The 16369-nt window shown below is 36.6% G+C and overlaps 2 protein-coding genes across 4 annotated transcripts; both read right to left on the bottom strand.

The window, feature by feature from the left end:
• Positions 1–17: 17 nt before the first annotated feature.
• Positions 18–11247, bottom strand: acsl4b (acyl-CoA synthetase long chain family member 4b). The gene is made up of 15 exons (XM_026210667.1): positions 11098–11247; positions 8792–9025; positions 8510–8687; positions 7211–7320; positions 6990–7128; positions 6746–6896; positions 5952–6075; positions 5792–5863; positions 5563–5702; positions 4095–4264; positions 3939–4013; positions 3632–3826; positions 3416–3530; positions 1762–1919; positions 18–1484 (listed from the first exon to the last, which is right to left on the bottom strand). Exons 2-15 carry the CDS (start codon positions 9020–9022, stop codon positions 1327–1329), a joined length of 2016 nt encoding a protein of 671 aa, XP_026066452.1. The 5' UTR covers positions 9023–9025; positions 11098–11247; the 3' UTR covers positions 18–1326.
• A 1163-nt stretch (positions 11248–12410) lies between these two features.
• LOC113048805 (protein CWC15 homolog) lies at positions 12411–15740 on the bottom strand. Of its 3 annotated transcripts, none has more exons than XM_026210670.1 (7): positions 15653–15740; positions 15107–15247; positions 14559–14665; positions 14010–14113; positions 13824–13931; positions 13527–13675; positions 12411–12708 (listed from the first exon to the last, which is right to left on the bottom strand). In XM_026210670.1, exons 2-7 carry the CDS (start codon positions 15235–15237, stop codon positions 12579–12581), a joined length of 729 nt encoding a protein of 242 aa, XP_026066455.1. In that variant the 5' UTR covers positions 15238–15247; positions 15653–15740; the 3' UTR covers positions 12411–12578. The 3 variants fall into 3 exon arrangements, with proteins under 3 accessions (XP_026066455.1, XP_026066454.1, XP_026066453.1); XM_026210669.1 differs by having other exon boundaries at positions 15107–15289; positions 15522–15709; XM_026210668.1 differs by having other exon boundaries at positions 15522–15709.
• Between the last annotated feature and the right edge of the window lie 629 nt (positions 15741–16369).

The raw sequence follows: 16369 nt of genomic DNA, 5'->3' as shown, positions 1-16369 counted from the left end.
GAATTCATATCAGCCAGATTTGAGGACATAAAAATGTATTTATTTTGCCATTTCAAATTAAATGGAAGAGTTAGAAGAATAGATCAAACTTTGACAAATGAACACAGCTCTGACAGAAAAGGGTTAAACGTCCAGGTCTCCTTATTACACTTTGATTCACATAGTGAGATTGAAGAATTCAGCAATAACAAAGTTCAGAAAACGAGGTTTGACAGATAAATAAGGAACAAAATAGCTGAAAAATAGTACCTAATTTGGAAAGTTTTTTTCCTTTTCTTTTAATGAGAGTGATTAATAATTAGTGTCCGTGGACGTTTTGTTTTAATACACCTGAAATGTGCAGACAAGCAAGAGAATGCAAGAAGTGTCAAAACTCAGTGAAATGATGGTGGACGGAGAAGGATTTGTGTTTATATAGAAAAGGAGTGATATCAGAATAAAGCTGTCACAAAAAATAAAAAAATAAACAATAATAAAATTTATGTATACAGGTATAGAGCTTAAATGTGAGTAAAAAACACTTAAAAAACATTTGAAATGTCTCAAACTAAATCAAATCACAGACATAAAAAACAAAAACAAAAACAGGATGTTTGGTTTGTTTAAGCAAATAATAAATGTATGTTAAAACATATGATGAAAACTGTTTATGCTGTTTTGGATATGTTGATATGGTTTTATATATATACACACACACACACACACACACACACACACATAAATCTGTCTATGTGCACCTGAGCATACATGTGTAAACAAAGTCATCCCACATCATATTCTGTAGTTTACACAGTTCCCAGCTTTATTTCTGCTGATCATAAGTGACCTTTACCACTCTTGCCTTCAGAAATCAGCTGGGTGACTCACACTAAACAACACTGCATCAGCTTTTGTTTAATGGACTCTAACAAACAATAAAGCAAACAAACAAAAACACCATGCAACTAAAAATGTAACATTTAATAACTGCATCCCAAAAACGCTTTCAAGTAAAGGTGGCAATTAAAAAAAATATTTGACATAGATATGCTTCAATGCACCTTTATAAGTAAAAATAATCTATTCCTCACAGTACTTACTCACAGAGAAAGTAATGACAATTTACATCCAGCAGGGGGAAGAATGGTGTTTCTACTGCTAACAGCAGGATTTGCAGTGACGGATGAATCCCAATTAGCAGACTTTTAATCATGTCTAGTGTATGGAGTTAGACAGGATCAGAGTAAAACTGCATTTTGATGCAATACTATGATTAGGGGGATAGTAATCTACAAAGCATAGTAGTACACCAGTTTGGAATCAGCTTAGATGAGTGTTGCATGTCCATCATTTAGCCCCATATAACCTCTCAATGTCCTTTATATAATGATTTTTCAGCTCTTTTCTCTTTAGTTTGAAGGCATCCGTCACCAGCCCTGTTTCTGGAGTCCAAGCCTCAGAACTTAAACAGATCTTCTCTGGAACCTCAAACCTTTCCAGTTTACCTACAGTACCACAAACACACACACACAATTAATTTATATACATTTTATACACATAAACACACAAACAAAAAATAAATGCCTTTGCTATTTTCTCACAGTATCAAATACATAAATCTCTGTAGTGACAAAAGACACTGTTTAAAGGTAAACTCCATCACCAAACAGACAGTTTGGAAAAAGCTCCATTGAAAGCATTACACACTTCCACATTCTGCAGCATATACTTAATTAACCAAACATTATTGAGAAGTTAGTACAACATAAAAAAAAAGCTTACTTGTTACTGCAATCTCTTTGATGACTTTTAGTATTTCCTCCTCCATCTTGGTGTGTTTACAAAGCTCCTCCCACTCGCCCTCTATCCCATTCTTTTTTGCCAGCTCAGTCATTTGCTTCTGATTGGGCACCACAAAGCTGATCAAGTAGTTCTTTTCACTGATTGGAAATAGTACAAGGACATATTAGTATTGAAATAATGGCATGTGTTTATTCTGCAAAGGAGTGTCTTGGAGCCTGCATGACAGGTTTAGCTTGTATCAATACACACATTATTGTAACTGTGGTTTGCTAAAAACAAAAGATTAAGGACGAGTTTTGTGGCTCTATCTGTTTGCTTTAAAGCCATGGAGAAGTCCAGTAATATAAGCAATTGTATAATTTTATATCAATACAGATTTGTTAAAAAAAATCAGGTAGCTACAGTTCTATCTTAGTTCCATCTTAGTTCTAGCACTTTTTTTCAGTTACATTTTATTGTATCATACTGAATGTGCATTTTCATTGTTTTGCTAACACACAATTTCTATATTTGATTGATTGTATTAATTTGATCTTGTCTTCTGTTCTGTTTTGTTATCGTTTTTGTAATATTGTCCTAAAACTCAAATAAAGTTTAAAACAAAAAAGATAATGTAGGTAAGATTTTTAAAGGTTTTGAAAAAAGTGTCTTAAGTTCACTAAGGTTGCATTTATATGATCAAAAACACAACAGTAATGTTGTAAAATTACAACTTAAACTAATTGTTTTCTATTTTAATATGTTTTATTTTATAATTAATTCCAGCCATTACTCGCATCTACAGTGTCACACGATCCTTCGGAAATCATTCTAATATAATGATTTGGTATAACGATTCCTATTATTTTTGTGGCAACTGTAATCAATTATTCATGGTTCTTTGATGAACAGAAAGTTGAACAGTTATATTCTTTTGTAACATTACAAAAATCTTTACTTGCATATGTGACCCTGAACCACAAAACAATAAGGGTCATGAGGGTCCATTTATCTAATAATAATAATAAAAAAAACTGATTAAATAAGATTTCCATTGTTGTATGGTTTGGTAGAATATGACAATATTTGGCTGAGGTACAACTATACTGACTTAAAATCTGAGGGTGCAAAAAATAAAGATATTGAGAAAATCGCCTTTAAATTTGTCCAAATGAAGTTCTTAGCTAGGAATATTACTTATCAAAAATGTAGTTTAGATATATTTACGGTGGGAAATTTACAAAATATCTTCATAGAACATGATCTTTTACATTATACTAACGATTTTTGGCATAAAAGAAAAATTGATCATTTTTAACCATACAATGCATTGTTTGCTATTGCTACAAATATACCCGTGATACTTATGACTGCTTTTGTGCTCCAGGGTCACATATTTGATCCATTTAATTAATCTTTAAATGAAAGTAAAAAAAAAAAAAAAAAACATTTTAATAGCATCACACATGCCAATTGTTATCAGATTAATAGCTGTGTATATGGACAGCTGTGCAGCACACACATAATGTTATAAAATCAATCAGTATAAACACCTATGACCAACAAAACTATGACATGGCGATTTTCAGTGCTAAAATTTATCCAGGTTAGTCTCTAGATACAGAATATTGTGGGATATAAAGTTGTGGTGTACCTGCTGGCATAGACACAGATGTTATCAATGAGGGGGCTGTCTTTCAGGGCAGATTCTACCTTCCCCAAAGACACATATTCACCTGCCTGCAGCTTCACCAGGTCCTTCTTACGATCTGAGAACAGGAAGTGGAGGATTGGCATGTCATGTTTGACAGAAAAGCAGACGTCTCTCTGACGTAACTCTCCTCTGTTAGATGATTCAGAACTTACTCACCCACAATCTGCAAACAACCATCTGGATGAACTTCCCCAACATCTCCAGTACAAAACCAGCGCTGCCCTGCGTCATCCACCCAGAAGTTGACATTTTCTCCCTCCCCCTCACTCCCAAAGTATCCCATGGCAACATTCGGTCCACCAATCAGAATCTCTCCTCGTGGGTGTGGCTTGTCCTGACTGGTGTATCCACCTGATGATGAAAGAGAGAGATCGGTGGAAGGTCAGGAATGTAAAGTGAACCTGAGAACCCTCAATTTCTGTTGTTGTTTGAAAATGGGTGTGTGTGTGTGTGTGTGTCTTACCCTCAGGCCAGTCTCGCAGTTTTATTTCAGAGCAAATGAGAGGAGCTCCAACTCGTCCTGTACTGTAATCAGAAACTGCAAACACAAGTTTGAACATGTCAGCACAGGAATGCAGTTATTTTAACATGCAGGGGAAAAAAAAGTGTGTGCACTAACATTCTGAGATAGTTCCTGCTCCACACGTCTCTGTAAGTCCGTAACCCACAGCGACAGGGCAGAAACACACGTTCATAAATCTCTGTGTGGAAGCAGAGAGTGGAGCCCCTCCGCTCAACATCAGACGTACACACCCTCCCAGCAGCAAATTCACACGCTTGAAAAACAGCCTGAAACACACAAGCATATCATCTCAAACAAGTTCTTAAAGACAGAGACCATTTTGTATAGGCAAAATCTGCCAAGGCAGCACTGCATATAGGCAAGATTTTATCACTCTTACCCTGAGTACACATTTTGAAATTCACAACACAATTTACCACACAAATGTGTTTGTAAAATAAGCTAAAGTTTAGAAATGTAACTATTTAACCTTTTAAAATACATATTTGTATCAAAGTATATTTTAAATAAAATAATAGAACAATTTATATACCTATCCAAAAAAGTCCTAATTTGGATTCAAATAAGCAAATAATAATGAGTCTAAACTTGGATCAGTAGCCTATTGTAGTAATTAAAATGTTTCTGGTATATGTTGTGCAAAAATTATTTTAACCCTAACTGATGCAGCCTTTTATTTCTTTAACAACTGTACTGTAAGATGTGCCCACGTACATATTCCATGATGAAAAGGGCAAGATTCACTGGACCCAGATTGTGAAATACTGGTTTAGAGAGTATGAAGAATCATTTTCATGTATGAATCAGTCACCCCAGAGTCTCAAACATAACCACTTAGTTGATTTTACAGAGTGTCTCATCGACTCCCATTTCCTTTTCTATACAAGATCTTGGCCAAAAATGAATGTGTAACTCTTTGATCACATTAATAAATCTTGTGGTGTTGCATAATGTTGTCAAATCAATGCAACGATAAAAGCACAATTTTATCAGAGAAAAAGTGGTCTTATTAAATATTAAATTGTGCAACCTATTTTTCTTTCACAATTTGAATCTGATGAACCTTGTCATTGTCACCCTGGGTAGGTTTTCCGACATGGTTACACACTGCTTCAGTTAAATGCTTGAGCTAAATGAATTGTTGCCAAACATACAACTTTACATATACAGTAAATGCAATAATGATCAAATCCTAAAATCTTAAGTAATTGCTTATTTAAATTCAGATGGATATATATAGAAATAAAAAATATTTATGAGTCAAACACTTTTGCTTCAAAAGCATAAGAATTGTTTCAGCTGGCTGGCACCATTCTGTGTGACTTTAACCAGTTGTGGCAGTTTATATGCAAAGCATCCCTTTTGGCTATATAATTTTACAGCTATTTGTCAATAATGCAAATAGACAGACAGAGAGACAAGCAGACAGATAGATAGATAGATAGATAGATAGATAGATAGATAGATAGATAGATAGATAGATAGATAGATAGACAGACAGACGGACAGATGGACAGATGGATGGACAGATGGATGGGTAGATACCCATGTTTAACTGACTCACATGTTACACACCGGAGAATCGGCTCCTTGTGACACCTTCTGTAGCTTATAGTTGTATCCCACTTTAAACAGAGTCCTCTGAACCACTGACATCTCTCTTAACTTCCCATTAACGTTCTTGCAGATACGGTCCATGATCTCCTACAAACACCAACCGAACCATACACACAAATATTGAGTAAAAAGAGGAGAACAAAAATAAAACTAAGTTTTTCATGTTTAAAACTCACCGGTACTGCCGCTATCAGTGTGGGTTTAAGCACAGAGCAATCTCCCTTGCCACCGATCTTTATTTTACTGGACTGCATAGACAAGTGCACATGTCAAGTACAAAGAAGATGATATAGTAGAGGAACAGAGTATGTGTGTATGTATGTTTGTATGTGTTACCTGGTCCGTGAGTGTGTGTGGGGATGAGTATCCGAGCCTGCAGCCATATGACACACAGGATATTTCTGCCGTCAGCTCCAGCACATGAGCCAGTGGGAGATAAGCAACATAAGTGTCCTGGGACCTGTACATACACAGCAACGTTGTTATTGTTAACTAAAAATAAAACTACTAAAACTTATTTTTGTTAACTGAAATTAAATATAAATATAAATATTAGTTGATAAAATTAAAAAGAAATAAACATTAAACAATACATTTAGAAATGTAGATTTATTTATTTATTTATTTTTTGAGTTGATGCCTTGGAAGCAGCTGAAATAAATAAGTTGAAGTACAAACATTAAAACGGCTATAAAAGAAATAAAGCTAAATAGAATTTTTTTTTTTTTAAATGACAAAAAACAAAAAAAATTATAAAAACTAATTCAAACTGAAAATATAAAAAATTAAAGCTAATTCAAAAAATGAATGAATACCAAAATAGTAAATAACTCTCACAAAAAAATAAAGATTAGTTTGAACGATTAGACACTAACTCGTATTCATTTGTACATGCACTTATTCATCAGTTGCTAGTTTTCCATAATTTGTGTAATTTTACACCCGCATGTCTCTGTTGTTCCCTGTATTTGCTTCACCACACACTCCTACTCCAGTTTTATCCTACTGATGTATTATGTCCCAACCAGACATTACATGATTTAAGCTGGAAGTCATTTGTTTGTCCGTAGTGTATGGAAAAACATGCAAATTATTTAACTGGTATTAGTGTTACAGTTACAGTTGCTCACCCCAGGCCTGGGATCCGCTGGCACTGCCCAGCCATTCCTGCAATCAGATTACTGTGTTGCATCTTCACTCCTTTAGGCCTTCCTGTAGACCCGCTGGTGTACATCACCACTGCGAGATCAGACGCAGTCGGCTTCTCATACTCTTTGCTTACTGAAAGAGAGAGACACAAAGAGAGAGTACGTGTATTAGCTCATAAATCAATACTGTTTGGTTGTATAAATAATTGTTTTGCATGTTACTCACAGTTCTCTGGCTTTGCCCCGAGCTCCGTTACTTCCTGCATGCTGTGCATGGCGAGAGACTGTGGGTAATCAGCATGACATACTTCACCACTGCCTGCATAGATAACATGCTGCAACCCTGAAACTGCACTCAAAATGTTCTGAGAAAAAGAGAAAGAGTAATATTTTTAGCCAGACCACACCGATAAGCACAGTGCCACTTGCATGTCTGTGGCCTTATACCTTCAGTTTGGTCCGCAGCAGTTCTGTGCTGGTAATGAGATGAGTGGCTCCACACTGATTCAGCCCATAAGCTACAGCATCTTCACCCAGAGTTGCATACAGCGTTACCACTGCGCACGCAGACACACACACACACACAGAGAGAGACACATGTACAATTGTGCTCATAAGTTCAGATAATCTTTACAGGATCTGCGAGGTTTGCATACATAGTTTAAATATAAACATAACTAAATTAAATCTTCAGTATGTAATATTGACAAAATATTTTACATAAAGGTACAAACATTTGGGGTTGGCCTGGCATGGATATTACTTTAGGATACAAGTTATTACTATGTAACATTTATTTTAGGCAAAATGTTGCCAATGGCTTTGCCTGTTTTTGTACCGGTAACCAAAATTGTTCCTAACAAAGCCAAAGCGGAATTAAAAGTTGGCAAGCAGTAAAATACAGCCATTCCAGAAACATGTATATAATTTTTTTTCTGAAGCACATTTTATTGATCTGGAACCTGATTCTTGTGTAGCATAAAACTCATTCTTTTAGGAACTGAGGATATCAAACACAGGCCATCTTGTTCTGTATGGTTCTTGCAAAAAGTCTAGTTTAGATACGGAAGTTGGACTCTGAGATGTGGGCTAAATATGCTGTATTTAGGAGAACTAGGATTTATATTTTAAAGGATAAATGATCTATTTTATTAAGATCTGGAAACAAATAAGGTTACATCTATGAGAAGACAGATGTTCAGAGGACATTATGGACATAGGCTTCAGGGCACATGTCTGATATAATTACAATGTTTGTAAAAGTCTTTATTTTATTAGAATGAAAAGTGACTACAGTATGTATGACTATGTGATGTGTTACTTCCAGAGTGAATTAGTGTTTTTGAATTAATCGTTTCGTTAGTGACTGAAGATCTCTCTCATAAATTAATCTCCACCAGCTACTACGTTTAGTGACTTTACATTTATAGTGATGTTACCCATCTCTAGTATCCACCTTATTTTCCAATGCAGAATTAAGATATTTCCGATGAATGTACAAGAGTTCTGATTCCAGTTAACCTCTAAAGGTGAATAACTAATAACAAAACTCTTTATGTACAGCTACATTTCCTGGGAATAAGCTATGTAAACCAAAGGTTACATAAACTCAGCTGTGAAATTACTTCCGAGCAGAACAAAAAACACACCTGACTGTATGATAAAGATCTTTTAGATATGATTTTGATATATTTTAACGTGTTTAGAGTTCAAGTAAAGTGTAATTGTTATTGTAAGTGTAATTACATGGGAAGTTGCGTCTGAAGCAGGCCTGTGCTGTGATCATCCATTCTACCCGTGTCTCACAAAAGATGGCAATGGTATTACGTGGCTGCAGGCCCAAAGCTGCCAGACCACTGCCAAAAGATTCCACTGCTTGACTGGCCTCTTCATAGGTCATCCAGCTGTAGTCCCCCAAGACCAACTACAAACAAAAACACATACCTTTCTATATCAACTGTCATTCATATTTCTCACTGTTTTCAACGGATTGAACAAAAACTGCATCAAATCAGTGAATGAATTTACCTTCTTAAAGATCTTCCCATTGGGTTGTTTTTCTTCTTCTTCACTAAGGACCTCTCTGGTGCCCAGACAGGGTGCCTTACTAAATCTCTTCACAGCATGTATAAAAAGTTTGTCCAGCGTGTCCACGCCTTCAAAGTCCTGTGTTATGAGAGCATCTGCGCATTCTACCGCCCGATACGGTCCTTCTGGACGTCCACTTATACTCCTTGCTCTCTCACACTGCGGCAACATGACCTGCACACAGAACAACATATTTCCATATGAATCAACTTAAAAGAGTGCTGAAATAGTCACACATGGGCAAACTTTGACACGTGGTTGGACTCTTAGACACTCAGAACAAGACACAGAAAAACAGGCATCCGATACACATGACTGATGATATGTGGTTATTAAATGTGGATGGAGAAACAGGAAGAGTAAGATTTAGACGTGCGTGTGATTGAATGGCTTATTTAGGAAATAACGTTACTTGACCACAAACCTAACACTAACATTCAAGAAACCCTGAAGATACATCAAGAAACACCAGTGTTTTGGTCAACTAAAGGCAGGGAACCAACGGAATAAATATTTATTCTGTGTAACACACACACACACACCCACATGCAAAGACATAAGTGGATGTGTATGCAGGCCCATAGCCAACTATGAGGTAAATTTTTCATGTTCAAAAATAAAATTTGTTCCCTGAATTACTAATTTGCTGTTAAACTCTAATGCATGTCTGTATATCATACACAATTCAGTTTGCGTCCGTGGTACGAAAAAAAGGATCCCTGCGAGACACTGGCGATGTGAAAAAGGGATGACTGATAGAAACTGTCGTAGTTCGAGTGATGGCGCCCTGGGGCAGCCTACGTTTTGCCAGATCCAGTAATTATACGCGTTTTGCGATTTGTCTATTCTACTCAATTCAAAACTTTTGAAAGGTAATAAAGTAGAAAGTTGTAGTTTATAGTCAGCGATATGTTTATTCAACCTTATTTGCAAAATATTTTAAATAATGTCGATTTATTGTTAGTTTTGTATTTGTTTTAAATATATAGATCTGGCAACACTGCATCGCCGGCACTTGAACTGACAGTAACGTTACTCAAAAGAGCCCATGGTTATTGCAGACAGGATACTACATCCGATAATGGAAACGCAAAAAATTACCATGATATTATCTGTCAGAAACGTTATCAATGCTATCAAAAACAGTAGCATTTAACACTAGTACACAGATCTGTAAAACAAGTAGGCCACAGAATGAAACCAAAAAACACCAGTTTCAGAAGCATCAGTAGCACGATCTGCTGGCTGCAAAAAAACAGATCATATCAACATACACAGACACACATGCTGCTCCAGCTTAAGTTACAGCAGCACTATTCAGGAAGGCTGCTGTTTCCAAACTGATGACATCACCATTTGGAGGGATTTGAACAGTGTGTTCAGGAAGTCAGATGACCCACTTAAACATTTGGAAAAACTGTTCCATCTGTCAAACAAACACACATTCTGTGATATTACTTTTATCTGGCATTATATGTAGCCCTCATACATATCATACAATAAATGAAATGAAAGGGGAAGTAAAGACTTGTAACTGTTACAAATGCATATTTCAAATAAATGTGGTTCTTTTCAACTTTATATTACTCTTGAAAACAAACAAAAAAGAATTTCCACAAATAAATATTGAGCAGCACAAATAATTTGAATATTTACAATAAGATCTTTCTTGATATATATATATATAATTCATTACATTTATATAGTGCTTTTCTAGGCACTCAAAGCGCTTACATAGTCAGGGGGTATCTCCTCATCCAATATATATATATACACACACACACACACACTACTTTTTTATTAGTTCATGCGGATACTATATTTATGAAGGAAACTATTCATTTTTAAAATAGAAGTTATTATTGAACATAATACCTTATTACTTTTTAACTGATTAAAAGGGGTTAAAGTTTTTTTAAAAGTATAATGTATTTTAATATTTTTTGACCATTTAGACCAATCCGAATAGAAAAAACTTCCATCAAACCCTTAAAAAGAACTATAATCACACTGATCCACATATTCAGATATATTCTCACACACTGAAAATCTTTATCTACACTACTTTCTATAATTGTTTGCATTAGTGTAAACACGTCTCTCAGCACTCCACTTCAAAAACATTTTCTGCAGACTAAAAGTATAACATTACTGTAAACAACCAAAAAAGAAAACCATCATCATTCAAACAAACCTGTAACCCAAGGAAAAAGTATTTTAAAGTGCACAGGAAGCTGAAATATTACCTTCAAATAAACACAGAACACAGCAGTTCTTCTTTTCCTTTCTCAGACAGACGGCAGACTGCAACAGGAGGTTTGGGCTTCCCTTTTCTCACTCTCTCTCTCTCAGTCTCTCTTAGCTGATTGGATGTCTTTTGTGTAGTCATTCTTCTAGTAAACCTCATTTAGAGCCCACCCGCTAAGATCAGCCAATCAGAAGACAGTTGGAGGAGGAAGTTCTGAGGTTACTTCAGAGTTTTTTTGAGGGAATATTAGGAGGTGTTTCCTTTATTCTTTTAGTCTTGACTAACAGTTGTTCCTTTAACTTACTTACACAACCAGACACGTCAGAGCTGAGCGCTGTCTCAGACTTTAAAGAACACATAGTTCTATTAGTCAAACACCCACTCGTCTGATGCACATTTACTGTTGAGGGAAAGAAATTCCAAGAACATATGAGAAATCACTTAAGATCATTGGGTCATTGGTCATGAATCACACAGTTGCCAAACTCAAACAGGTCTGACAGGGAAATGTGCCTTTGGTGTAGCGGTTCATTCACTTTGACCACATAAATACATCACGGACTGATGGAGCTTCATGTGGTCTACTAAAGTAGTCCTCTCCATGCCTACCACAAGCTTTAGCTCGGTAAAGGACCGTTTATTTGCTATCAGGACATCTAATCGCATCCTCACAGCTGGTTTTCTTTCCAAGCAAACAGTTGGGACTACTAATTTTAGACAAACTGTCCATAGAGATATACAATACTGATTCTATATACAGTTTTTCAAAGAAATTCAGGCCAAACAGAAGAGGATGGGTTTCCTCTTTTATCCTTGGTTTCTCACAGTATATTTATTACATTAATGGAGTTTTTCTATGAAACTGTTGCCGTTTTCTTGCTCGCTGTGGGGTTAGGCCGGTTACTTTGTATGGATGATTTGATACAATCACTACTGTCAAAAGTCTTAAATAAATAAAGCTAAATTGAATGGCGAGAATAATGCTTGTTAGGAATAAAAGATCAAATTACAGAAGGGAGCAGAATAGAAAGCCCTTGTGAAAGGACGCAGGTCAGATTGGACTCGGTCAGATCTGCTCTATTGATTCAGAGCGGGTCTGCTTCAGTAACTCGAGAAGGAAAAAAGAAAAAGAAAAAAGGTCTGACCTGACCTGAAAGTATGGAAACGTCTGACCATGTAAATTATTATTTTATGAATGTAATCAGGACAAACAGAGCAATTCTGACTATAAACAAAAATAAGAAAAAGGTAACAGACATAACTCACAGGATAAGTGAATGATATAAAAGGAGCATATACAGTAGAAAGAGAAATGAATAAGCATTCTATTTTTCTTTTTATTAGCACACTTCTTTTACAGACCCACTACTGAAGGGCAGCACATAAAGCTCAAAAAGACAAAATGAGCACATATGATATTTGCGAAATAGAAAAAATATTTTAAACAAACTGGTGTAATACAGTTCTATAACAAAACAATTATTTAACATATTTCTCCATGAATTTCTTATGGAATTCAGAGCGCAGGGTGTCGTTAATGAAGCGTTTCTCTCTACGTGATTCATCCACTCCTTTAGCGCAGTTTTTAAACACGACATCATCGTCCCACCTGCCAAAAACAGAATGTGAAATTGGGTTTGAATTTCGGCAATAGCATATTATTGAACTCTCGTTTTAACGAATTTGTAGTTCAAACACAGATCCATTTTTCCACCTTCACTGAGAGAAAAAAAAAACAAAAAAAAACACCAGCCAATATTATTTTTATTATTACCATTATAAAATTCTAAGAATCTTATGGACCAAAATGACATTTAAAGCTGTTGATATTGTTGGTCTCAAGAGTAAATAATATATTAAAGCTACAGAAATAGCAAACAAAGCAAACAAACCAAAAAAAAAAAAAGTTTTGTAAGCCATTGCATTTCATACTATAACTACCTAGAACACTGATGTACTATTCTTTTTAACAGCACACTTCTATTAATGTCAATATATTATGATAATTATAACAAAATGTAACATTAAAGTGAGCACCATGTTTATTATCATATGGGCCGTACTTTAATTTAAACTGAGTGTTTCCATCATTTTGCATTAAAGCACTTGAACGTCCAGAGTTCTTTTAAATGCTTTGCTTTAATTCTTCAAAGGTTAGTTCAACAAAAAATTTAAATTACCCTATGATTTACACACTGGAATTCGAGTGCATAGTGGAAGCTGGATATTATGGCTTCTACAGTTTTAAACATGGATATTTTTCTTACTCAAACACATAGCTTCACGTCAGAAGGCTTCTTTACTGTATTTTGAGTAAATCATGAGGTCATTTTAATTTTGGGGTGAACTATGCAACTAAGAGTGACTTATGAAAAGACAGAAAACCAAATAATCGTGTGTTACTTATTTTTACCACCATTAAATTACCTTCTCTTCACACTGAATGCATTCTGGCTTTGTGTTTTTTGTTGTAGCTGCTGTTGCTGCTGCTGCTGGCCGGCCAGATTGAGCAGTGGATTCCCGCTCAGAATGTTCTCCATACGTATCCTCTCCTCCTCTGCTTTCTGTTCCCTTTCCTTAATTAAACACACACCACAAATAAGACAAGTGATGACTTACGTCAGTAAGATATCAAGAGTCAGGCTGTTCATAATCACAAAAATAAACCCTGAAATGGTGACCAGGATCATCTAGAAGGGCTTAATCAAGGTCAGTGAGGTTTACCTTCCTCTCTAGCTCCTCAGCTCGCTCCTTTTTGATCTTCTCCAGTTCAGCCAGCAGGGCAGCAGTGTCATCATCACTGTCAGAGCCGGAGTCAGAGTCATCTTCATCCTAAAACATACACAGACACATTTCATCAAGCTGCCATTCATAAATCATTCCTAAACATATATAAGAGAGCATATGTACATCAGTGAGGGGATCATCCGCATCCAGGTTGGCAGCAGGAATCTGATCCAGACGTGGCCGCTTGGAGGAGGAGGATGAAGATGATGACGAGGAAGTTGTGTGCTCTAAAAGAAACAAAGTCACGGTCAATGAACATCTTTTAAAGTTTTTAAAGTGAAAGTGAAGTGACATTCAGCCAAGTATGGTGACCCATACTCAGAATTTGTGCTCTGCATTTAACCCATCCGAAATGCACACACACAGAGCAGTGAACACACACACACACACACTGTGAGCACACACCCGGAGTAGTGGGCAGCCATTTATGTTGCGGCGCCCGGGGAGCAGTTGGGGGTTCGATGCCTTGCTCAAGGGCACCTAAGTCATGGTATTGAAGGTGGAGAGAGAGCTGTTCAAGCACTCCCCCCACCCACAATTCCATCCGGCCCGAGACTAGAACTCACAACCCTTCGATTGGGAGTCCAACCCTCTAACCATTAGGCCACGACTTCCCCATCTTTATATCTTGATATAAAGTCAAAAACATTCACATAAAACATGCTTCCTCACCTCTTGCTCCTCTGTCTCTGCTCTTAACAGTGACTCTCTCTCTCTCCTCCAGCTCACGTCTGAAGTCACGGGCTCTCACCTCTTCTGGAGCATCCTGAGTGGGCTGCCTTCAGGGACACACAAGCATCAGGATGAGTTTTTGCTTAAAGGGATAGCCGTTTAACCAAAAATAAAAATTGTGTCATTAAGAAAGCAGGGACACTGGTAAAAAAAAAAAAAAAAAGTTCATAGGACATCAGTGGTTCAACTGTAGTTTTACAAAGCTACGATAATGCATTGTTTTGGAAAATGCTGCACACTGTTATCTCTACAAAGTCGGGTCAATTTATTTTCAAGGCACTTGTCAGTAATACAGTTAAAATGGGGAAAATATGTAAATGATTGCATTGCTGGGCGATTTAAAACGTGCCCCTACATTTTCTGCGTGTGCTCCTAAAAATGTTCAGTCAGGGGATACAGTGCTCCTAGTAAAAATATTCTTTTTTTTAACTACTCCTTTAAATGCATCGGCATTATACAAATTCTGTCCTAATAATTGATTGATTGACCTGTATTTGATCTTGGTGTGTCCTGGCAGGTCTCTGCTGGAGTACTGCTTAGACAAAGCACTCAGATCACCCTCTCCTTTGCCCCGTCCTCCTCTCGCGGGCTCAAACGTTGGCCTGGCTGCTGTGGTCATCTTCGGTTAACTGAAACGAATGTGTTGTAACACACAAACAAATTCCTCACGTCTGATGAAGCAAAGGTGTAAGGATGTTTCAGCCGTTATGAAGTGATGACATGTTTCGATTACCGTCTAACAAATTACCCCATCTATCAACTTCTCTAAAAACGAACTAGGTGGGAATATTGTAATGACTGTAACAGGAAAGATCTAATGACTTTTAACGTCTGTTTGTATGCTTACGTTTTCAATAAAACCATGTTTGTTTTACGTTAATAGTAACATTATTTTAAACTCACCTGCAGCAGGACGATATGACTCTAACTCTATACTTCCAAACTTATAAACGAGACCACATGAATTTAAAGCGCTAACACCGAGAAACTAAATAAATTAGCCTAGTTTTTAAACACTTTTTGGCTAACGTTACCAGACTCGCTGTTGTTGCTCCTCACTGGTATCCCATCAAACACCGCGACAGGCATACAGTCACGTGTGTGTGTGTGTGTGGGGGGGGGGGGGGTTACGGTGGCTGCAGCGGGACAAACACTTACTCGAAAGTATATACGCCGCGCCGGTGTTCTGTCGATTTGTCCTACGCTGTCAGATTTTCCTACCTCCCACCAAAACAGTGGGTAGTACAATTCCACAACGAAAATTCTACTGTATAGTTATGGTTTATTAACGTCTACACCTACCACAACCCTATCATACCCTTACAGTACTGCAAATACAGTAATTATGTGTTATATTCGCGGTTGTAGCTAAAAGGGATACAGTTACAGGAAACCAACAATACATAATATTTTCTACCAATTAGATTGCGTTTTTGTTAAAGTCTACACCTACCCCAGCCCAAAACCTACCCTTACAGTAATGCAGATACATTGAATATCGTTGTTTAGCATGAGACAAAGGACGCGATATTGATGTGCGTGTGCGCAGTAAACCCGTGTAGGAAAATCTGACAGGGTAGGATAAAATGTCAGGACACCTGCATGAAAATGACAATAAAATGCATTTTCAGTTATATTATCTAAATAAAAGCGCCTTAACCACCACAAGGATAAATATAGAGAACAATATAAATTGACTAAAAGACTTGAAAATACTGTATTTTTTTTTTTTTACTAAACTCAAAAACCGA

Source organism: Carassius auratus, chromosome 30, assembly GCF_003368295.1.
Source record: "Carassius auratus strain Wakin chromosome 30, ASM336829v1, whole genome shotgun sequence".
Taxonomy (NCBI): domain Eukaryota; kingdom Metazoa; phylum Chordata; class Actinopteri; order Cypriniformes; family Cyprinidae; genus Carassius; species Carassius auratus.
Note: the sequence above shows the minus strand (reverse complement) of the source record. Positions and strands in the feature narration are given on the sequence as shown.